This window comes from Diadema antillarum, unplaced genomic scaffold (genome assembly GCF_040938485.1).
Source record: "Diadema antillarum isolate AM-2024a unplaced genomic scaffold, OU_Dant_1.0 seq00002362_RagTag, whole genome shotgun sequence".
In the NCBI taxonomy this organism is placed as follows: domain Eukaryota; kingdom Metazoa; phylum Echinodermata; class Echinoidea; order Diadematoida; family Diadematidae; genus Diadema; species Diadema antillarum.
In genome coordinates this window covers 136,667-161,402 of record NW_027272976.1, presented here as the reverse complement: position 1 = coordinate 161,402, position 24,736 = coordinate 136,667, and the positions used below count along the sequence as shown (strand labels likewise).

Genomic DNA, 24,736 nt, shown 5'->3' with positions numbered 1-24,736 from the left:
TCTTATAGCTGAATTATTGACAAACACAGCATCTTTCTCCAGTTATCACTGACATTTGTTCAGAGTGAACCAAAGATATACATCGATCATGACAATCAAATTATAATCTGTAGTTAGGGAAAAAATATGCTACCGCTAGTTACATCAATCACCTCTGAGAGACATTGAATACCGCAAATGACCAGGATGATTATGAATATATGCTACATCATTACATCGCACCATTCGCCTATCTTCCATGATTTCTTCATTTTGCTATAGAAAAAAAAAATGTGTATTCATGGTCGAAGTCACGAAAACTTATCTTAATGACCGACAGTGACTCACCTGCATAACCCATTCTGATTGGCTGTCAATGATGTCACTGCAGTGATAAAGATCTTAGAACGGATGCTGCTTACCATTCTGGGCAGCTGTCTCAACCCCCTCAACAGCCTCAACAGTCCAGTGGCAAAGGTCATCGGATCATACCTGGTCTGGTTCCTTGCTTTAATCGACGTAAGACCGGTCAATAAATAGGGACTCCTCAGGTGGTCTCCAGAGCAGAAGCGCATTTGGACTTGGTGGAAGCGTTCAGAACAGATAACAGGTGTATAAACTGGTGGAACTACGCTTTAACGATTTGCCGAGTGGACAGGAATATTACCGAAGCTGAGGATGCTACGAGGGTGCATTGCGTTTATGGTGCTGTGTCTGGGTGTAGGAGTGTCACATGTAAGTGAACTTTTCCACTGTTTATGATATGTGTTTTAAGTGTATACAATTATTTCACTGTGAAACACCACTGCCTGGTAGAATTTTGCATCTTTAAAAGCAAACTCTGTCTCTCTTCGTCGAACATCGCACGTTTGCTGACAAAAGAAATTTACTATTATATCAATATCAAAGTGATGTGTGTGTGAAAGAAAAAAAAATTGTAAATTCACTCTGCACATAGAAGAAGAATTTTGCCATGCTTTCTTTTTTAACTTAGATAGAGGTTTCCCCCGCCCATTTTCGTCGTCATTTCACTCTATTGAAAATAAGAAGATATTGTCGATCTCATCACAAAATGCTTGTTTTGATCTCATCTCTTGTCCATCAATGTTTAAACATTTTCGTGCACTTTTCACCATGTGTTAATTGTAATTCAAATTCACTAAAGGAGCTAAGATCAAGACAGTAGAATCAATCTCACCTATTGGCATTCATTTCCTCAGTTTCATCCAAAACTGTCTCCCAGATTATATGGTATAAGGCTATGAAATGATTCATTTGCCTTTCAACAGTCTAACCAAAGAGGTGAACGTTAGCTCGTCGCATTTACCATGATAGGGCACCTTTATCATACATAAAAACCCCGCATTTTCCTATCACAACAATTATTCGCTTTCTCAAATTTATCCACTCGATCGACACAGAAATGAGTAAGGCTCTAATTTGCCCTCGACATAAAGGTCCATATATCACTTGCCGAATTTGAATGGCAAAATATTGAATTTGTAAGCAGCAGCGATGAATTTCGGTGACAATTGAAGAGTTTGTTTGATTTTCAAATATGATTGACAAAATACGAATATGAATATCAATAAATGAATATCAATAAAGCAAACCTAGGATTTTAAGGCAGTAAGGTTGTCCGGACGAAATATTGTATTGAAAACTTATTGTCAGTCCACGTAACGTACGTTCACCTCTAAGTCTAGAAATGGTATGAGACACATTGTTCAATAGAAATTAGGGGCTGACATTGTCTTTTCTGTCTTTTCTATTCAATATCAGGCCATTCAGTTTCAAAACAACAAATTTTCAATAAACATTTATCATTTCACCTTCATATGTTACATAGATGTCAGTCCCTCTTAATGTGTGTTCGTCCAAGAATTTTCAATTTCGCATAAATTCCGATATTTTGCTTGTTTGAAGAAATTTGGGGGCAAAGTTATCTTTCATTAAAGTGTTCTCAAAGATCATATCATATTTATGGGGAAAGCTAATTGGAAATAGAAAATAACCTGACATCCCTGAAATGTACCCTTTTACCTCAAAAATGCCCATTTACTTGCATTAAAATAACTTTTGCCATCATTCAAAGCTCAGACACAAAAAGATAATTGTGATTTCCATAAAATCATTAAAAGTCCCGTGGACTACATGCATTTCAATGAATTTAAAACTTCATGGAACGTTGCATAAATTTCTCTATTTTGTTTTTGTTCTTTTAATCTAAGCATTGTTCTATCGTCCAGTTCATATGCATCAATTTTACTGCCTTTCTAGAATATCATGATTTTTTTTTTTTTAATTCAGTTTTATCAGCGTGTCGTGTGCAGTCTGCTGACGTAAATATTTTTTTTTTTTTGTCTCCGATTGCAGGCAGCATATGACTACAAGGTCGGACAGGTTAACGCACGTGGCGTTCGTATTGGCTCAGTAAGTATACATGTACCAACACTTACCAAGATACTTTCTGTATATATATTGAAGAAAAAAAAAACAAAGTTAATGACGTGTAGGGTGGGAAACCATGTGAAGTGGCTATATGGCAGCTTAGCCAAGAAAAGGGGAGAGTAACTTTTGTTCTTTCATAATACGTCAGAGCAGGGAGGTGAGACTCTCCTTGTTTTTTCTCATGATGGGTGTCCGTGATAACTTTTGATAGTTAAGACGCAATACAGGTTGAGTGTGTTCAACAATAGGCATTTTGGACTTCGTATTTCATGAATTTCATATTTACCTTGTACACATTTTTCCCCATTTCGCTCAAGTACCTGTTTTCTCTATACGTGCCTATGTCACATCTACAGGTGGATCTAGTACAGCCGCCAGCAGACAGTAAGACAAATTTACATTTTATTTTAGCCATCAGACGAACTGTATTGGCCATAATATACATGTATTGCCATCCAGAGGACCTGTATATCTGCAGTTATAATAATGTGCCTGTCATAACAAGACAATTCATATCACTATCATTACTACTTGAACTGTTGTGCTAATATTATGTTTTTTCCATCGCTTTTGAATTATGATCGCTTTTAGTTTTGTCTATGTATGTCTGTGTCTCTGTGTGTGTGTTTGTTGGTTTGTGCTGACAGGACCATTCTATAAATTCTCGCTATCGCCAATGACGTAAAAAGTACCCGGATGTTCATTTAAGCGTCATTTACGGTGCATTATGGGATAGTCCGGTAGCAAAGTCACTTCCGTTCGTACGCGCGTGATACGTGACTAATGCTATTTACACACACAACCGACTGTATTCTACGTGTACTTCCGGTTTTCTCGACTTGAATTACAGCTTTAATATGATTTGAAATTTCTCCATTCTTAAGAAATTGCTGTTAATACGACTATTGGTTGTTGCTGCGAAGCTGCCATGTGTTGTTCGCACGACAATAAATGAAAAAAATCTGCAGAAATAGGACCCTTACTGGCATGCGAGACGTGACGTGGCCGCGTGGGTGAAGTTTGCGGGTGACTCCACAGCGCAGTACGTGCACGCGCGACTTACTAGTAGTGGTAGTATTATAGTAGCACTAGGTAGTAGGCCTAGTGCCTACGTACATTGTACGAACTTACTTGGAAGAAATTGCTTCGGAGACAGGATAAGTTCGAGATCACTGTTCGTTCCCGATTGTGTTCGTGACATTTCGACAGAGAACAAATAAAAAAAAAAAGATGGGCATTCCATGACGATATACTGTATATCCAGGTGGGTGAATATTTTCCAGCATATTTTCAGCGTATGCAGAGATGACTGATCTGTGATGTGCACATCGATCGCATGATCAAGCAGTACGCCGTACCGATATGTGTTATGTAATTAGCTTATGCGCTGCGTGCAGTGGTGCATGTTGACTGAAAGATCGGTCTGTATCTGTTCGTCGGGGAATGTTCCGCGAAGACTGCGTCTGGCTTCACCGATCCCCTCCGTCTACGGAGGACAGCGTTATAAATATAAAAGAGTCCACCGGACAGACGGATCTTTCTGTCTATGGTGCATGCTAATGCAAGGCCGGCCGCCGGCGGGGACTACAGTGTACGAGTATGACAGGCCTGCCTGGCCACTCGCTGGCTCGGGCGGTACAGCGGCCTATTGGCCCACTGTACTAGTATCCGTGGTCGGCGCTGCGCTATAGGTAAGGTACACGTACGCGCACGCTAGCGTTGTGCAAATTATGCCCCGCGCCGGAAGTGCCCTTGCTACCAAGTGCCCTAAATCTTGACGAAAAAGCCACATCCGGGTACTTTTTACGTCATTGGCGATAGCGAGAATTAACGCCGAACAATTCCAAGGAAATTAATCCTTTCATTATATTTTTTTTTTGTCGACCTGTATGACCGAACTCCGTTGGTTGAAGTTAATTAACTTTCTAACATACAATTAATATCCACATTGCTCCTTGCTGAGTATTGCTAATCGGGTACATCTGCTTGCTTGCTTGCGTTTTCTTTGCTTGACCTAAACCGCAGAAAAGGAAGTTAATGTAATATCCCTCAAAAAAATCATAGAAAAAAAAAACTTTGTTGCAGCAGCTTGGTATTCATTCTCTGATCGCTAGTTTTTGCTTGATACTTACTATCTGTCATTATTCTTCTTCCTGACAGGGTTGGTTTATATAAATCTACTCCAGAAGAGAAAATAAAAAGCCAATAAAAACTTCGTGGGTATTTGATTGATTACTTTATTGTCTGCAACGGAAATTCGTCGTACAGTGGATGTTAAAACAAATACACATGAAACACATTACATGTATACACCCAAAACCACAATCACAAAGTGCATCTTAAACGGAAACAGAAGCATATTAACATACAATATCTCATACACCATAACAACGTTGTAATACCGATTGACCCGACGTGTACTAGCTGTACTAAGAGACTAAATGTTGCCATATATTATCATTTCTACCATATCATCTTGATCCCCTGCAGCGCCAGCATCTTAATCCGCAACTCGATTTTTTGAACACTTATTAAATATTTTTAACACTTACTGTTATACGCATCCTGTCATAGTTATCAGGGCGGGTCAGACTTTGTTTAAACCACTTTCATTATTTTCTGTTTCATATTTTTTTTTTTTTTGCGTATTAGTCCAAAATATTGTTGGTACATATCTTTTCCTATCCATCTGGTTGTTTTCTTTGTCATCTAATCCATGTTAGTATTAAATCGTCATTATTATGTGTGATTGTTAACGTTTTAAGTGATGTTGTGAAAAGCCAAGTAATCATTAAAAAAACACCAAGGTGTAGAAGAAACGAATAAAGCCCCTTTAAACATGTTTCTCATATAATTCTCCCCATAGAGTGAATAACAAAATTCATAATCGCAATCGTGCATGTGAAAATATACGCCATTGCCCTGTTGAGTAACACAATTCTGGAATTACCTTTTGCTTTCAGCATAACATTCATTCTTATGTTATTTATTGTTTGTTTTCAGTTATATAATTGGCTTTGTTTCATTAAAAAAATGTTTGGTCACATTGCTTCTCGTCCTAAAACTAAAATACCATGTTGACTAGTTGGTTGACCGGTGGGTGGAATCCACTTTTTACTCTTGTTTCCATCTGTTTCGTAATATAATGAAGCAAGGAACACACATACATGACGGAGATATTTTCTAAAATGAGTACACAAACGTGAAGATAAATTAATAATAATAATGATATACATACAATTTCAATAGCGCCATTCTCCACTCTGAACAAATGCTCAAGGCGCTTTACATCAAAGCAAAAAGACTGAAAATACATACACCGTACACACAGAGAAATTACGGTTCTAATTTGCACCCTAGAGGGTGCATATCGTTGTAACACCAGCGGCTCCATTTAGGGTTCTATTTTGGGGGGTGCTTATTTAGCACCCTATATTTAACACCATATATGGTGCATATTTGCACCCCTCCATTGGGTTCCCTTTTGCACCCAATAGGGTTCATATCGTTGTAACACCAGCGGCTCCATTTAGGGTTCTATTTTTGAGGGTGCTTATTTAGCACCCTATATTTAACACCAGATATGGTGCATATTTGCACCCCTCCATTGGGTTCCCTTTCTGCACCCCATAGGGTGAACAAAAATTCAGGTGCAAATTTGCACCCTTTCTGGTTCATATCGTTGTAACACCAGCGGCTCCATTTAGGGTTCTATTTTGGGGGGTTCTTATTTAGCACCCTATATTCAACACCCTATAAGGTGCAAATATGGACCTCTATACAGGGTTCCCCTTCTGCACCTCATACCTGCACCCATTATGGTTCATGCTGTTAATGTTGTAATTTTGCACCCTATGGGGTGATAAAGTCACCGCAATATAGGATGCAATACAATTTGCACACGTCTCTATTTAGGGTTACCTTTCTGCACCCCATATGGTGAAAATTATAACTTTTTTTTAAAACCAAAATAATCATATACTGGATGCATTCACTGACTTCACAAACAATTACCTAAGGTAACACTCCAGACATGAAGCAAAAATAGCATGCACAGATTTACACACAGTTTCTCAGTCAATTAAATCCACAATCTTTCGAAAACTGAAGTCAGAGACTTCAATTCAACAACAAATAGAACATAAACATGATGAATACAGTGCATACTTACATATAAATTATTAACATTTTATTATATGTCTCATGGAAGAGGGACAAGTTAACAGCGATTTTCTTTTTCATGGTTTACTTTAAAATGAACATCAAATATACATTGTATTTCTACAAATTCTCATACGAGATGCATATTTTGTCATAAAAAGGGCAATGTAAATCAAAAGTGTATGAAATTTGGTCAGTACATTGAATAAGAAGAAAAATATTCGTTCTTTCCATCAAATGATTACTTTTTCTTCTTTTAAAGGAAGTTACCACATTGACAAAAAGCACTAATTCTTTTTATACAAAAAATCCCTGAAGCTTGTGCAGAGTAATAGTAAACTATGTGGCAACTATCTTTCACATTGTCCTTTTACTTCTAGAATGGATCATAGATATGTACCTTGAATTTACCGGTACATCTTACAAAGCACCTTTATGACGCTCTTAGACATTAACAGCGATATGTCAACTCTGATTTCTCGTACACAAGTTATTGCCAAAACAATGAAGGGTATGGCAAAGTTCTGTCATATATATTTGAAACTCACTACTTGTACTGACATATTCCATCCAATTCCAAGCTTGAGAGCTTGCGAATGTGCCCCATTATACAATTAGTATACTTCACATTTTGTTTTTCATATACAATTACACCAATGATAAGGTGAAAAAAGAATCAAAAAATGAAGAATGCACATCTAAATTTGGTTACTTTTTTATGCACACAGCTAAAGATATGTCCCAGTTATAAATCTCGGGCAGAATAGCACATCTGAAAACACTTTTCATTGCATCAAATTAACATTAACAATTCCACAGAAAATGTTACCTAAGAAAGGGAAAATAAGGTTAACCAATCAGTGGTATGACAGACTGGACATGAAGAGGAAGGAATATGTCTTCAGTGAGACAAGTTTAAAAACAGTTTTTTTTTTTGATACATTGGTTTTTTTTCCAAGCGATGGAAACAAGAAGCACATTGTACTCAGTAGACCAAAAATATAATTACACAATGTATGCAGTTTAGCCCCAACATTCAAAATATTGTAAAGAGCAGTCGATTTTTCACATTTATAAAGCAGGTATTGGTATTGGCACCATCACAAGCATAATGATCAGGAGCAAAATATATTATTATTACTATTATCATCATTATTATTCCTATTATTATTATCATCATCATTACTATTATTATTACTATTACCATCAATATTTTACAGAGATTTATGATCATGCATGAGAAATACCTCAAGTGTTGATGTTACAGTCTCACAACTCTCCCAATCATTTATGATTTTAACACTTAATTTTCACCAAACCTTACACAAATATATCACCACTTTATACAACCTACTTAAAGAAAGCTTGAAATTATAATCAGAGTTAGAGGGCAAGTCCACCTTCATAATAGACCTACATGTGGATTGAGTGAATGCGCAGCAATAAGCCAGTCCGGAGATAGCTCATGTGCACATAGGTACAAATGCAAAGTGACATAATGCAGCAGCTTGCCCACCATAGCCATTTATGGATCTCATATTCAAACAAAGAATGAACCTAACCAGTGTAGATGAAGTCACCAGTATGGTTCGTCAATCAACACTTAGGGAATCATCTATTTTATTAAGTGCTGTCTTGAATATGTTAACAAACTTTTTTTGTGTGTTAATATTGCCAAATACCAGGCTTGCTGTCAAGTGGATGTACTGGCAGGCACCATTTATAAGGATTCCATGAATAATCCTAGCATCACACATGCTTATCTCAGTGAAATTAAAAAAACAACCTGTCTCTCGGTACAAATAACCTTTTTCTGCACATGCTCAAACTGGTACCCCAAGCGGGCTTATACTATTAGAACACATCAGAAAAAAATTGAAAAGCGGACATTCAGTTCAAAAGTTAATAATCTTTAAATCATTTGTGCAGTCGCAGCAGAGTGAGAAGAGTTTATGATGTCACATGCGTAGAACAATTCAAGGAAAACCTAAAAAGAATTTCATTTTTTTTTCTTTTAGGAAAAACATGCACATTTCCTTGACAAGTCACTGACGTATGTAAGGAATTGATAATAGTTTCTGCCTTCTTAAAGAGTGAAGTCCAGTGTTCTTTTATATGCAAAAAAAAAGTAGATATGATATGTTGAGCTTTCTCAGGTTTTGGAACAAACTCTATTTTTTAATCCTTTTATACATAAAGGGTTTGTGAGAAAATCATGCTTTTGTCAAGTGTCACAAAGCTACTCCACTTATGACATTGCATTGCCAGAGATTGCCCAAAATTGACATACATTGTGTGGCTGTCTACTACAAAAAACAGCAAGCGACTTATTTTTTTGTGTTCCCTACTTAAACAATCAATTCAAAGTGTGCATGTGTTGTTGAAGCACTGAGGCTATCGATGGTGAAGAAATAACTAAAATATGAACAATAAAAACTAACCCCATCTAGTATGAAATATAATAGAAAGCATACTTTCAGTATTTCATATCCATTAGCAGATTCATATTTTCATTCATAATGCACCCTCCCCCCCCCCAAAAAAAAAAAGAAGATAAAAGTGAATAGAAGTCAAGTTCTTTTTAGACTGTGTTTAAATTTGTAATTTGCAAGTTCGTTCTCTTGTACTTTTCTATTATATATTTCTTTAGAGTATTCTTGTTAATATTCAAAGCCAGTGCATTCTAAGAAAGGGAATAACCTGACAACAGTTTAGAAGACAGAATAAATAGTTACTGTTATCTATGAAATTAGACATTTTCACATATATTTTGCAAAAAAAAATGCTAATCTTCATTTCATGGAGTGGCTTTATTCTCACCCTCGGCTAAAAACAGGGAGGTGATTACTTTCTGGATTAAAATGGAAAGATGTTTCTAGAGCCGTGGTGTTTAGCAATTCTAATGGGGGGGGGGGGGGAATTCAATGTAGCCCGTCTCAAATTTTATATGGTTTAAACATACATGACATATAGGAGTCTCATTATTATGCCTCCGCCCTGAATGGTGCCGGAGGCATATGTTTTCAGGTTGCCTGTCTGTCTCCCGGTCTGTACGGATGTATCTACGGAAAAATTGATGGGCTTTCATCAAACCTGGATCAGGGATACTACATGATGCTGATGATCTTATTGGCTTTTGCACTATATCTGCTAAAAGTCAAAGAAAATTTGAAAATAACTTTTTTGCTACTTCTCTAGTCAGGGAAATCGGTGCACTCGTGTGTACAGGTTGGTTGGCACATTCAGTTGGGTACAGCAAGGTTTCATCCTCTGCTTTCACAGGAAAGCCGACTCCCAACTTCTTGTTCTCGTAGTCAAGGTATATCTGCTCCTCTGCTTCAGCAACATGCAGCATGGTCTTCATAGCTAATCTCATCTTACGCTGCATAAGTCGAAACTCCTCGAGCTCTAGTTTTTGATGCGTTTCTATAGCAGCTGCTTCAGCTGCCAAATAGTATGCCCTTCTGGCCATCACTCTCAGAAGAACTGGCATGGCTTCCACACTGACTCAACGAGGAACCAGGATTGACATCCTGAACATCTTCCATCTCCAGCTCTGGCATCCTATATGGCTCACCAGTCTCTCGAGGTTGACCTGCATCACTCATCCTGAAGACCATCATTGAACTTCATGCATAGTGAACTCGATGATAAATAATCAATCAAACACAGGTCCCTTTGGCCCAGTATGAGACCAAGTTAACACCATGCATCAGCATGGATCAGCAAGGTTCAACCTGTAATTGAATAAAACAAAGTTCAACATACAGTCAATATTGGAGTATCTACCTGCTAAAGTATGGGATCAAGTATTTGTACTTCTGAAGTGATTTACCGTTTACATACCTTGTTTATGTGACTTATTTTATGTCATGTCTAGCACATGCAACTTCTCCAGTGGATATTATCTAAATTCACATATCGTGTGTCATTGCTTATGCTCTGTGATAACAGACATTTTATGTTTATAACACACACTCTATTTTCATTGATAGACAACAAGGAGTCAAGGCCAACCTAAATTTTCTGACTTCAATCTTCATACATGTCTTAAATTCTCCTAAATGAACCAGGAACACTATTTTTCTTCATTAGGCACATCATACATGCCTACATCGTTCTTTCTGTCAACTTCACAGAAACCAATATCCAACTGAGCCTCAACTCGGCTCAAACGTAATAATTCCCATTAACGAAAATGATGCGACTATATCCGGTCACCTATTTACGTACGTACCTTGGTAACTGCGTCCAGCAGCCCCATACGCATAGCGTAATTACGCTATGCATATGGGGCTGTTGGTCGTAGTTAGTACCTTGGTTGAGGCTTTCCGTATTAACGTGCACTTTCATTGACTTATTCGCTATGCTTTACTGTATGTATGATCGCACTTCTGACATGTTAGTACACATGTACCTCGATACAACTCTTTCGCATCAGTTTTCACCACTCAGCATTCTATGAGCATAATTCACACATATCATCGATTACTGTGAAATATTTTCAACGGAATTACAGTACAATTATCTACTCACAACGTTTGGCTCATCAAAAAGATTAATTCATCATCCAAACCTCACGGTCGTCTGTCCATTCCAAACGAGGAACGTCAGTAGTATGCACGTACGTATACCGCGCGACCTACGGCGTGGCGTGCGCATGCGATTTTAGCTTTGCCATTGACCAAGTGCTCAACGGTCCACGCGTGCACGCATAATACGTGTACTTGTACTCGTTTGCTTTCTCTCTATGATAACGTCATTGAAATGATATTCTTGATCCCGGTGCGAGAAGAAAAAACAAATGTTTAATTCAAGTAGTATTTTTTTAGTACAGTATTACTGATGACACTGTCAGTCTTTAACAACGTGTAGTTATATTTTCAAATAAAAATATACGATAATATCCAAAAATAGTGTGTCATTTTAAGCAAACACCATTCAACACCCACATGTCAGCTTTCGGGAAAGACTATGGAATGGTTCCAAATTCGAACCCTTAAGACTTGGCTCCCTTTAGGGTTCAGATTTGCACCTCTACATCCATCCCGAACCCTATAAGGTGCCACTTAGTTAGATTTGCTCGTAGGGTGCAAATAAGAACCCTAATAGAACCCTAATTTCTCTGTGTGTAATAGAAGAAAATGAAAAAGAAAATGTGTATTATTGGAATTTGAAGATAGAGCACTCCTATCAGCTTGATAGAAAAGTGTTCCTAGTAGATATTCATTAGTCAAAATATCGATACATGATACAAAATATACGTTATTTCAACCACGTCGTTGATTACGTCACATCGATCCGTCATAATTATTGTCTGTGTTCATTATGTTTTGCCTCCTGTAGAACTACGATTTTTCGGAACGCCGCGAGAAGGAGATGCCATGGAGCACATCTTAAACATGAACATAGAAGCCATGAACAAGTCAAGTGGTAAGAAATCCTTCAGCTAAAGTTTGTTATGAGCAAGAAAAAATAGTGACAAATCTGTTGCTAATAACAATAATGATTGAATGATAATCAACAACTTGTCAACTAAAGATTGTTTGATTGCTGCAAGAGTGCTTAATGTGTTTGAATATTTTGATTTTGGTGTCCTGAAACTGAAATCTTGAATACTTTGAAACCTTGAATAGACCTATACGTCATCAAAGCGCACAGTATTCATATAGTGTCAGCTTGTTTAGATTGTGATTTCAAATCTGTTCAAATGATGTCATAGGTAAGAATGGATACTCATGTAAGTATAATCAATTATTTGATTAACTCTATATGACCTTTTTGAGCCAAATTTCGGGGAAACTGCCTTCTGGTATTGTGTGCACGAAACAAATGTCCGAGTACCATAAGAGTTCCATGTACAATTAGTTTCAAATTACAAGGGTAAAGTGACATGATCTGTTGCTTCACACCAAGTTCATTCTCCAACAATCCACCTTCCCCTACAAAGAAACACACACATACACGCAGGTGTGCTGTGCCTTATTATTATTTCTTTTTGCACTGATTGTATAACTCCCCTGATTTACGTGTTTGTTTGTTCGTTTGTTTGTTATTGTAGAAGCTGGTGAGGATACCACATGCCTCTCGGAGGGGGACATTGTCGTTCCCTGTGGGGATACGGTAAGTTCACTCTCGCTTTAATATTCCTCCAATTATATTCTTGACATGCACCGATAGATGTCTGCAGCATTATTGACCAATCTTTCAATTCGATTCAATTCACTTATTTCATTTTCATTTTTCTTCCAACAAAACATAACACAAAGTAAACCTTGGCGAAAGTTACTCTTTAAATATAATAATATACCTCTGAAAATCAAAGTTGATATGGTTTCAAATAAGATCAAGCAAAAATAACACGAATTTTATGAGAATCGAGCATGAAGTATAAATGATGTTACAGGTTTTCGTGTTTACACGAAACAGCGCAATCGCGATATAGTCACATAATAATGCAAATTAAGGAATTCAGTGATGTTAACGCCTCGCTATCAGTCTCAAATTCACCTGTACAAAGAAGCTTTACTAAATATCCCGTTTTTTATTAAATCTATAAGAAAATACATTGATGTTATTCTAACTGTGTAATAACTTTGTTTCGACAACCTTTACGGAGGAATATGCAGTTGCGAAATCATTGACGTAATCTTTTATTGTTTCGCAGGTACTTATTTGAAGTTCATCTCGTTTTGACTGATAATGTTGATAATCTTATTTTTCGCTCTCTGTACGATCACAGATCGCTAACACTCCCTCTAAATTCAAGTTTCATATTCTATGTGTAATAGAACATATTAGGTAAAGCATTCTGTTCATGAACTGACTTTGTAAGGATTCTTCTTCTTCTTCTTCTTCTTCTTCTTCTTCTTCTTCTTCTTTTAATAGGGAGGAAGGGGGCGAAGAAATGCCATTCGCGACCGCTCATTGAGATGGCCAAATGGGGTGGTTCCCTACACCATCGATAACCGATTCGGTAAGTCCCGCGGGAAGCAAACTCAACTGCGCAATTACATGAACTCTTTGAACTTCCAACCTGATTCCTGTCATTATAATATCCGGTTTACAGTTCACACATTCTTCAGTAACTTCATTGACAGGCGATCACTTTATATAGATTGTTTTTCAGTAGAGTATTCATATTCTATGAACATTTTGGTCAAAAAAAAAGTTGCCCTCAACCACCAAAGAGGTTGCCGAGAATTGCTTTTCAAATTCTATGATAAATTGCTTCTCAACCCAGCATTGCTTTTCCAACGATCGGCTCACAGCTCCATTCGCCTTCTCTTGTCTGAATATAAGTGTCACTTGTTTCTGTCGAACCATGATCACGCCATACAGACTACGGGGCTCGCCAACGCATCCTTACTGCCATTCAGAGGTACCATGACACCACGTGTATTCGCTTTGTGCAGCGGACCAACCAGCGGGACTATGTCGAGGTCTTTCCTGGCAACGGGTAAGAAAACAACAAAAGAAAAACAAAAACAAATTAAGAAACAAACAAAAACGACAGCGACGTGACAGAGAAAAACTACAAAAGGAAGTCTTTCCTTCAAGCTAATTGATCAGAAATTCCACTGACAAAGCGCTTGCTATTTTGGCAGATAAGACTTTGTGTGAACAAATCGCAGTGACTTAAAGGTCCTGTTTACCTTTAGGAACAGTGATTTGAAAAAATGTTCAAGATATCACATTTCGTGCATATGTGTTGGTCAGCTGTATCACACAACGTCCTACCATATATATTTTTTTTTGCAATAAAGCAAAAAATATACGGAGATATCATTGTTTTTCTCAATAAACCATAACTGTAGACGGTTTGGTCCGGAAACATTTTTATCACAACTATTGTTCACATTTTGTATATTTAACAATGCTTAACATTGATTATATTGGTCAAATTTTTACATTGGTTGTTTCTATCCGTACTCACATTTTAGAACTATTTTTAAGCACTACTGTTTAATTTTTGTTTCATCTGCAAATGGTAAATAATACCTTTAAACGTATGACCGCTGTCCACTTTGGTATCTACGTTGTATAACTCTTTACTCCTGTGCTCACACACCGTTTTCTTTTCTTTTTATCCTTTTGCCTTCATCTGCATCTTTATGTTTGATCAAAGAGCCATCAAGCTTAAATTGCACATTGATGGGTATTCCACGTGACATTATCTTTTTTTTTTAAACAAAGTGTATATCTCTCTGTTCTATGCTCTATATACGTAGCTGCTATTCATTAGTCGGGCGTGTCGGGGGTCGCCAGCAGCTGTCTCTCGGGGTGGGCTGCACGACAAATTTGGGCACCATCATCCACGAATTCATGCACGCCATCGGGTTCCAGCACGAGCAGACCAGAGCTGATAGAGATAGCTTTGTCTACATCTACACCCAGAACATCATCAGAGGTAACGACCTCTAGGATTCCCAATCTTGAATATTAGCTATTATAATCATTATAAGCTATTGTAGTTGATAGTATAGTGCTTTACTATTACTAACTCAATGTGATTTCAATTAGCACAAACGCAGAAATATCCCCCCCGCAAAAAAAACCCGACAACAGCAGCAGCAGCAGGAGCAACAACAAGTATCGATTATACAGCTATATTCCTCAGCAATTGTAACTAAATCCTACGTAAATGTAGTACAATAGACGGGAGATACACAGCGATAATCAAGAATGAGCTTTCTGCGTCAAATCACTTGTAAACTGGGAAGCATTTCCTCTGCAGTGTCGGTTGTGACCATCTCTGTCGTATCGATAGCAGTTGAGTCCAGCAAGAGTGTCATCACTTTCACAACTTTTGTCCGATTTAAAATTCCGCAGGGCTCGAATACAACTTCGACAAGTACGATCTGACTCAGATCGACCACCTCGGCACTTCGTACGACTACTTCTCCGTCATGCACTACCACATGACCGCCTTCAGCTCCAACGGCCAACCGACCATCGTCGCACGCGACCAGAGAGTGCGACTCGATTACCGGTCCGATTTCAGCAACGTTGACATCGACGAAATCAATATCCTCTATGAATGCAGTGAGTGCAACGGTCATTTCCCTTCTTTGAGTAGGGCAGAGTTTGACTGGCTTGGACTAACTTGCTTTTATCTTACTTGGACTAACGTCTGAGCGGATGATCCGAGGGAGAGAAGAATAGAATCATTAAATGAAAGAAAGATGTTGTTTAGAGGGGGGAAGGTTCAGGTGCCATTTTCTTCACTTTGTCTCCCTCTACGAATTGAATTTGATAAGATCGCAACTGCTGATCTGTAAATTAAAAAAAAACATGTCGGAAAGCAGTAGATGACAGGTTCGAGTACCACTGGTTCCTTTTTTCCGACATGTTTCTTAATTTACAGATCAGTAGTTACGATCTTAACAAATTTTATTTGTAGAGGGAGACAAATTAAAAGAAGATGGCACCTGAATAGAATCATTATCAGCATGTAATTACGAAGTCCCCACTTTTGCACCTTTTGTAGCATGCTACATAGATATATATTTTTTTTAATGTCAAAAATGCAAAACGCTGAGCACTTCTCTTTATTCGGCATTTCTCTTTTCACACTCCATATTGCACCAGGTGTGTCTCTTGTAATATACACACACAATCACATGTATCTTATAATGGCCTTATTCTCATACCGCTTCTGCAATTTACCATTCACGTAAATACAACAATGTCTTAAATTACATTCCTCTTGACGCTCGTCCTGAGTGCGGCTGTCAAGTAACGAGCAGGAATAATCCTTACATCTGTACAATTATGAAGATGAAAATGAAAGTAGCAAAGACAACCCTGCATGGATGCATATTCTTAAAACCCATTTTAGTCATTCTAGTCTATTTATTTATTATCCGCTGTTATGACATTTTAGCCAAGAACTTCAAGATGGGAAAATGAATTTGATTGCCATGACCCTTTATGTGAGTCATATAGGTGTATATAGGTATATACATAAATATACATACATAGATTGATTGATTGGTTCATTCATTCATTCATTCATTCATTCATTCAGTCAGTCATTCATTCAGTCAGTCAGTCAGTCAGTCAGTCAGTCAATCAGTCAGTCAGTCAGTCTGTCTGTCTGTCAGTCAGTCAATCAGTCAGTCAGTCAGTCAGTCAGTCAGTCAGTCAGTCAGTCAGTCAGTCATTCGTTCCTTATTTACTTATTTTTTCTCCTTTTTTTCGCAGGCAACACTGGTGGTGGTGGAGATGATGGGACAAACCCGACAAGTAAGAATGAGTGGTAACTTAATCTTTGGACACCAAAAGTATCAACACACAATACGATCATATAAAGTCCCACTGCGTACCAAATGGAGTGTAGACCGCTATTATACGTATTCAGGCAAAACACAGAGAAATACACGGATGTCCCCATTCCTATACTGCTTCAGCACTTCCAGTGATGCAACGTTATTGAAACATCAATTTTGAGGGGTTTGCTTTGTTTCTGATGTACTGTTTTGTCATTTGACGCTCCTCTTCAATTATCGAAGACAACTTGATTCCCATAGAACAACGTCAATCCCCACCATTCGTCAGATGTTTAAGGTTTCTTTCTATATCTAGCTATCTATTTATCTTCTTGATTCATTTGTCCTTATGTCCCCATTAATTGTTTAGACCCAGATGATTGTGTTGACAAGAATGAGTACTGTCCAGACTGGGCCGAAGCGGGTTTCTGTCAGCGTAACCCCGAGTGGATGTTGGCCAACTGTCTAATCAGCTGCGAAGTCTGTCAACCCGATACAGGTATCAGAGAGTAATTTTTGTGGCTTCATGCATGCCTCATTTCCCATGCGTTCATAATTACAATCTTATGCTGCTCTTCTAGCACCCCCGCCCCCCCCCCCCATCCCAGTATTTTCATAGATTCAAAATGTTTTTGTTGTTCTTGATTTCACTTTACTTGTTAATGGCATACTTATAAATTTTACATAAGGTTATTATACTTTGAAATGTTAAGATGTGCACCTATCTTCTGTAAAAAAAAAGAAATATATGTATTTACATGTTTTGTTGGAAATGGAAAATGAATGAATAAATGGATGAATGAACGAAGGAACGAACTAACGAATGTATGAATGAATGAATAAATTGATTAATGAATACGTGGTGACCGATGTTATGAATATGTATATATGCAAATTAATATATACATGATTTGTTCGAGGAAACTCAAGTAGATGGAGAAGTTTCTAGAGAGGAGATCGCAAACATGGCACACACTCAGCATTCAGATAATAATTACATGCATTAATTTTTCATGCCACAGAACACATCTTGATTCTCAGAGAATTTGAGGTGTAGTGGATAAATGGTCTGAATGATTATTTAACGGGGTCAGATACTGGGTTCGGTCGACTACTGGCTGGCGAGTTCCTACAAACGCTCCTGGACAGGGTGTGTTATCCACAATGTCCCTCTTGATCAAGGGGTATACCTCCACTAAATGAGGGTCTGGCTGTGCTAATATCAAGTATAGATGGGACTGAGGACCACGTGTTGACGCTTAAGAGGCTATACCTGGATACACACAGAGATATCGCTTAATAATAATAGATGGTATTTTAAGAGCGCCATTTTCACTGGATGTAAAGTCGATATCCATGGCAACATAATAATTATAACCGTTCTTTTTTTTCTCTGCTGTGATAAACCAGAGCGACATCACACCCACGCCTCCCATCCCGCTTAAAAACGTAGTAAAATCTAATCTGTAATGTGTAATCTGTACTGTAACAAACATGACTCAGAAGCAGAACGCGTAGAATCATCTGTGATCTTTGTTTTTGACGAATCACTCTTCTGTCTTTTTTTTTTCTTTCTATTTTCTTATCAGGCACCGGCGGAGGCAATGAAAGTGAGTACGAGGCAGATTTAGATTATTCAGACATTCCTTAGCGTTACATCAAATTATAAAAGGATCCTTTCAATCAGTTGACGTCTTAGAAGATCGTATGATTTTTCCCCCATATGATAATATGGGCCTTGATATGGGGCTTGCGTTCTCGAACAATCCCAAAGTAATAAATTAGATTGGGAAAACAAATTAATTCAACCCGTTAATTTATATGTACTTGAAGAGTACTGCGGGGAAAAACAATAAATCGCATGGTGCAATAACATGCATCACAGAGAAAACTGAAACGAGTCTTTATCTCAATATACTGAAGCTACAAAACTTCCGTCCTTTTTTTTTTAATTTTCACGTTCATTAAAACCGTGGAAATAACTTAAGTGTGACCATGCTAAAGTCATTGCTTTTAAAATGACCCGTATCTGAAAGGCGCCGTTGTACATTTGAACCTTTGTTATTTTGTTTTTCCGTCTAACATCTCCTCTACTTTATTTTCTTCGTGCTGATAGACTGCAGGGATATGGACGAAAGCTGTGAATACTGGGCAAGCATTGGTGAATGTGAGGCCAATCCATCATGGATGCTGCCAAATTGTCAAGTCAGCTGCAATCAGTGTGACGTCGTAACAGGTGAGAATGATGGACAGACTGACAGACAAACAAACAAACAAACACACGAGACAAAATCAAAACGCACTAATAAAGCAGCCGTAACTCTTTCATGGGATCTAGGGCAATTACCCCCTGGACAATGCCCCCGACCCCCCCCCCCCCCCTGACCTTAACCCTAATCCTAATCCTGAACCATATCCTAACCCTGACCCAAATTCTAATCCTAAACCTAACCATAATCTTTACTCTAACCTTATCACTAACCAGTATTTAGTCGGGCAATTGCCCTGATACGCTTTCGTGAGTGTGTCAGTGTCGAAGAGGATGCTTCACACATCCTGCAGCCAGAGCCCAAGAGACCCTTTATAACGTTCTCTACCATCGACCAGTGGTCCGTATTAGGGCAATTACCCCCCCCCCCCCCCCCCCGGCTGAATAATGGTTAGTGATAACATTAGAATAAAGATCGGGGTTAGGGTTAGGTTTAGGGTTAGAGTTTGGGATAGGGTTAGGATTAGGTTCAGGATTAGGATTAGGTTAGGATCAGGGGAAGGGTCCGGGGTAATTGCCCAGGGGTAATTGCCCTAGACCCTAGTGGCCACGGAGATCATTTCCACGGGCACTGCTATAACAGCCAGCTAAAATCCCTAGCTCTAATCATGGAGCTTCTGTAGGAGCTCCATGCTCTAATGAGGGCGCTACTCTGAGAGTTGGGCCAGAGCCATCAAAACACAGCTGAGGTTGGCTGACAAACTGCACTATGCTCAAATGTGTAGTATTATGGCGACATGATCCCTTGTTAGGCAAAACATTTAACAAAGGAGTACACTTGTCATTATTATGACTGACTGAAACCGAGTTGACCCCCCCCCCCCCCCCCCAATGTGATTCTAATTGTAAACCATGACACAATATTGTCAGCGGAAGTCAGTTCGGGATATGGGGAATAGAAATAATTGTATGTTCTAAACACAGCGATTAGATGCAACACGTGCATGTACTTAGTATGAAAGTGCAAAACAATGAATTTATCAAAAAATATGTTACCTTATGCCAATTAGCAATTTGAATAATAGCAACGAAACTATGAAACGAAATTGTGGACGTTCGCATGATGAAATAAGTGGTATCACTGCACACAACCACTTGCTGCAGATTTTATTGTAAAGCAGTAATTCATGTTTTGGCATATAATTGGCCACAGGGCTGAATGTCACTACGATGAAATCATCCCTAATTAAAACTATGTGTGCTCTTTTCTATGCTTGACCAGAAAACTGCGTGGACCTGAACGACAACTGCGCCCTTTGGGCTCGATTTGACCAGTGCTCGGCTAACCCAGACTACATGCTGACGAATTGCCCGAAATCGTGCGGGCAGTGCAGTGAAGGCCTGATGAAAAGTAAGTGCATAGCGCCATCTATTGCCAAAGCTGAACTTAAGAGTTGGATGGAAGTGTAGTGTTGTTATTGATCTACTCACAGTGTTTGTGTGTGGTATCAAACTCACCGTTAAGCGTTGAATCTACCACCAAGTTTGATATTCAGCTTATCGCGGTAAAATGAGAGAAAAAGAGACGATTGTTCTGATGAAACGAAACTGCCTCACTTTATTAATTTGATTAAATTTTGATTAAAATCATCCTCCTCATCGTTCTCATCGTCGTCGTTGTCGTCGTCACCACATCGATCACCTTCGTGTCTCTCTCAGTCATTCGTGTTTCAAAGGTAATGAAGTGTAGGTAATGCCTTCGAGACCCATACGCAAGGTCGAATTTCAGAAGAATATCATTTAGTAGAGCAGCTCTTCTCACAAAAGAAAAAACACCAAACAAACAACAGCAGCAGCAAAAGCAAAAACTAAAGACATCTCATGCACGTAATAAGATCGCGCTTTTCATTCATTCAACGCAAAGAGCAGGGTGTTTAACCCATTGAAGTGGTCCCGCCCTCACATCCAACTGAACCTCATGGAAGACCAGCTCGTGCAGCTGAATATGGCATATCCATCCATCGTCTCAAATGGAAAAATGAAATAGCAAAAGGAAAAGGCAACTCAAGAACAAAATTGTGTCTTACGTTCTCTATCTAGTACTTTTGATTTATGCCTCAAATACCTCATATTCTTCCTCCCTCCATTTATTTTTTTCAGGTTGCGAAGATTATAATGAAAACTGTCCTGATTGGGCAGCTTACGACCAATGCGACCTCAACCCGGGCTACATGAACTACAACTGCAGAAAGAGCTGCGGGCTCTGCACGGCCAGCTCACCTCTTGACCTCGTACCGCAAGGTAGGCTAAAACAAAGCTATCCGTACACAAAATCTGGCCGACTCGGTTTCAGTTGGGCACAACATGGCGTATATTCCTTTGCTACTTTATTGCGTAACAGAGCATTATGCCGCCATATCGTTACCCAGTGGAGCAGAGTTGGCCAAACTTTATCATTATGACCAGATGACACTGGGCGAAAAAAAAAACAACTTAAGAAAGGCCCTCTATACTCGGAGCTTCACGAAAAAAAAAAAGTTGCAGGCTCATTTACCGCTTTGAACCAATAAACCCCCTCTCTATCCTCATAGCTGTATCAAGATTAGATTAATTGTCCAAGTGACACAATTAACATGGAATATATAGAAGACACGTTTTGACGTAAGGATGGTGACGAAGAACACAATTTTCACCATGATCTGAGATATCAGAATGCGATAAATGAAAGGTCGATACGTAAGGAAATGAGACAAGTAATGTTTGTTTTGTTTGTTTGTTTTATTTAAACACGGGTTAAAATTTGGTTATATTATTGAGGATTGGAAAAAATAAGAAAATAGAGGAGGCGGAGAGATGACGCAGATGTCTTTGTGATTCTGTAAGTCTCAACATTACACAGTGAGGTTAGAGGTTCGAGCCCCGGTAACCATAATAATCATGTTCATCCTCAGACAGAATAGGAATCGCTACATTGGTGGGTATGTATCATTCATTGACGATTCCGTATACATTATGTACTTGGGCGGTCGGTTAAAAAACGTTCCCGTGCATAGGTACTGAAATGTTGATGCATGATTTTACAGGACCATAATCGATTATTGACAGTATGGCTTATTATGTCGACATGATGAGAGTGAGTCAAATTGCGATAATGTACTAGTTATGATCATCAATGTAATTATCATCTTCATTCATTTCTATCATCGTCATTATACGCTTTAGCAATGACGAAGGAGTGCGGTCAAGAAGAATCGCTATGCAATTAGTGGATAAACGCCATCTACGTTAAAAAAAAGAATCAGTGCACGAATCCTAAATTGTCAAAGTGGCCCTTCTACTAGTCGTTAGCATTCGAGCCTCTTTTTTTTCAGACGAATAATCCTCACTTCGACTCCACCTAACATGGATGTACAAGAATAAGATATGCATCTCGTTTGTCTGATGAGCATTCATGCATAATCGGTCTGTGTGCATCGACTTATGTCGTAGCTGCTTTACACAGACATTAATGTACTCTGCCTTTCTTTTTTCTCCCCAAAATTTAGCGCAATGCCAGGACACCAACGGTTACTGCTCAATCTACCAATCACAAGGCATGTGCGAGAGCAAGCCGGAGTACATGAACATGTTTTGCCCGTCGACTTGCGGGATGTGTCCGGAGCAACTCTATGCCGGTAACGGGGCAAGCGGTCGCTGGTCTCTGCAGCAGTGGTTGGTGGTTGCACTGGCCACTGTTGTTCTTCCCAGATTGGTATAGCCATGCTTCCATCCCTGCTTTAGATGTAAGATTTTGTATAACCCGATTCTGATTAATGTCGACATCAAATCTAGTGTCAGTATTCCAAGAAATGCGTAAACATTACTTACTGTCAATGTTCATGGAACCCCTACAGGTCCTACTGTAGGAACGTGAGGACCTAACAAAATAAAACGCAAAAATTCAGTCATTCAATGTCTTACAAACTAAGCAGTGTTCTCAATAACACAAACATCCTAATCTTCGTGAACCCCGTTACAGAATTCTTTAGTTTGACACAGCAGCTGTCTCGTTGTCAAATGATTGCAAAAACAGGTAGGCCTCCAAGTATATTACACTTATTACATCTTCTGAAATACGTGACGGTGTTTAAATAGTCACTTTGACAAGTGAAATGTGACGAAAGACAATTTAGCCATCCTTTTCTTCGTCATCAAAGACTTATTCAATGATAGAAAGTAATCAGAATGATTAAGATGTAATATCCACCAAAGCTCAGTAAGGGCTGTTTATATTTGTGACAATGCAATGCTTAGTACTATTTTGATTTGAGATGATCATTTTTGTACTTGATGATCCATGAACATTGTGTCGCAATAACAACACTACTAGTACTATGATATTGTTACTCATATACTGTTATTTTGTTCAGCTTAGATGAACAATGTAAGTGAAATTAAGTTAATTTTCACAATATGAGTACTGGTCATTGCTATAAGAGCAATACCATCTTGCGCCGGGCGCATTTTTTTTCCGCATTGTGTATGTATTATATTATGCTAGATTGTATTTTTACTCTTGACTAAATTAAATTATTGTTTCATAATACATCTGTATAATCGTGTCAAAATTTTGAGGTTCGAGGTTCGGAAATTGTGGCAAGTAGAATTTATGAAATACATTTCGGTACGTTGACATTATGGTTGTGCATATATAACAATGCACACGTATATATATATATATATATATATATATATATATATATGTGTGTGTGTGTGTGTGTATGTGTGTGTGTGTCTATGTGTCTAACATATATATTTATATATGTATATATATATATATATATATATATATATATATATATATGATATGCATACATATGTCTTCGTGTAACATTCATTCATTGTCAATAAGGGAGTTCATGGTTAGTGCATGTCTCATTTGACCCCTACACCACAGACTTTGAAATAACATGGACATGTGTTGTGATCAAGAATTCCTTCTCGAAGCATGTCATCTTGTATTAAATCAATGTTGAGAAAGTGCATGGAGAGATTATGCTAAACAGTGTTGATGAATGACTTACACCTGTACGTTCTAATTTAGTCTGAAACACAAACATTGTACTGACATAATTCTCATAGTTGCTCGAGACTTCTTTACGTTTTAAAGTCAGTGGCAAATACACAGACATTCTCATTTGGCATTTGTTCTGCACATGCACAAATCACAACCGTGAAACTCCCTTATTTGCGAATAAACCATAGGCACTTTGTAAACTGGACATGTTACTATTTTGGACCTCAACATCTTACAAGTAACAGTGGCGGATCTGCAGGGGGAGAGGATAGGCGATTTAAATACTGTTTGGGCTTCTTTCTTCTTCTTTTTTTTTTCGTTGCTGGCTAGGGGGCTTTAGGGGGATTAAACCCAACCTCGGGCTGTTTTTTTATAATCTCATTAATTATTTAATTAATTAATTGATTAATTAATTGGTAATAAATTAATGACTTTATTTATATATATGCTTATCTATTTATTTATTCATTTATTCATTTATTATAGCTCTTCAGGGGTTTTGGGAAGAGAATTAGTGGCATTAAAATTGTGAAGATTTGTTTACATATACTATAGCAGAGTTAATCATATTTAATTAAAATGCTTGAATGATGACTTTAATATCGTTCG

The 24,736-nt window shown here is 38.2% G+C and overlaps 2 protein-coding genes across 2 annotated transcripts in view; both read left to right on the top strand.

The window, feature by feature from the left end:
• The first annotated feature begins 444 nt into the window (after nt 1-444).
• LOC139714653 (zinc metalloproteinase nas-6-like) overlaps nt 445-24,736 on the top strand; it is a 49,415-nt gene continuing 25,123 nt past the window's right edge. Inside the window, exons 1-3 of the mRNA XM_071626332.1 lie at nt 445-714; nt 2,356-2,412; nt 2,787-2,814. Coding sequence (XP_071482433.1) covers nt 658-714; nt 2,356-2,412; nt 2,787-2,814 — 142 coding nt within the window. The 5' untranslated portion in view covers nt 445-657. The remainder of the gene's footprint in view (nt 715-2,355; nt 2,413-2,786; nt 2,815-24,736) is intronic.
• LOC139714652 (uncharacterized) lies at nt 18,455-23,625 on the top strand. Its single transcript, XM_071626331.1, has 5 exons — nt 18,455-18,472; nt 18,979-19,098; nt 20,354-20,482; nt 21,232-21,372; nt 22,617-23,625. Exons 2-5 carry the CDS (start codon nt 18,990-18,992, stop codon nt 22,826-22,828), a joined length of 591 nt encoding a protein of 196 aa, XP_071482432.1. The 5' UTR covers nt 18,455-18,472; nt 18,979-18,989; the 3' UTR covers nt 22,829-23,625.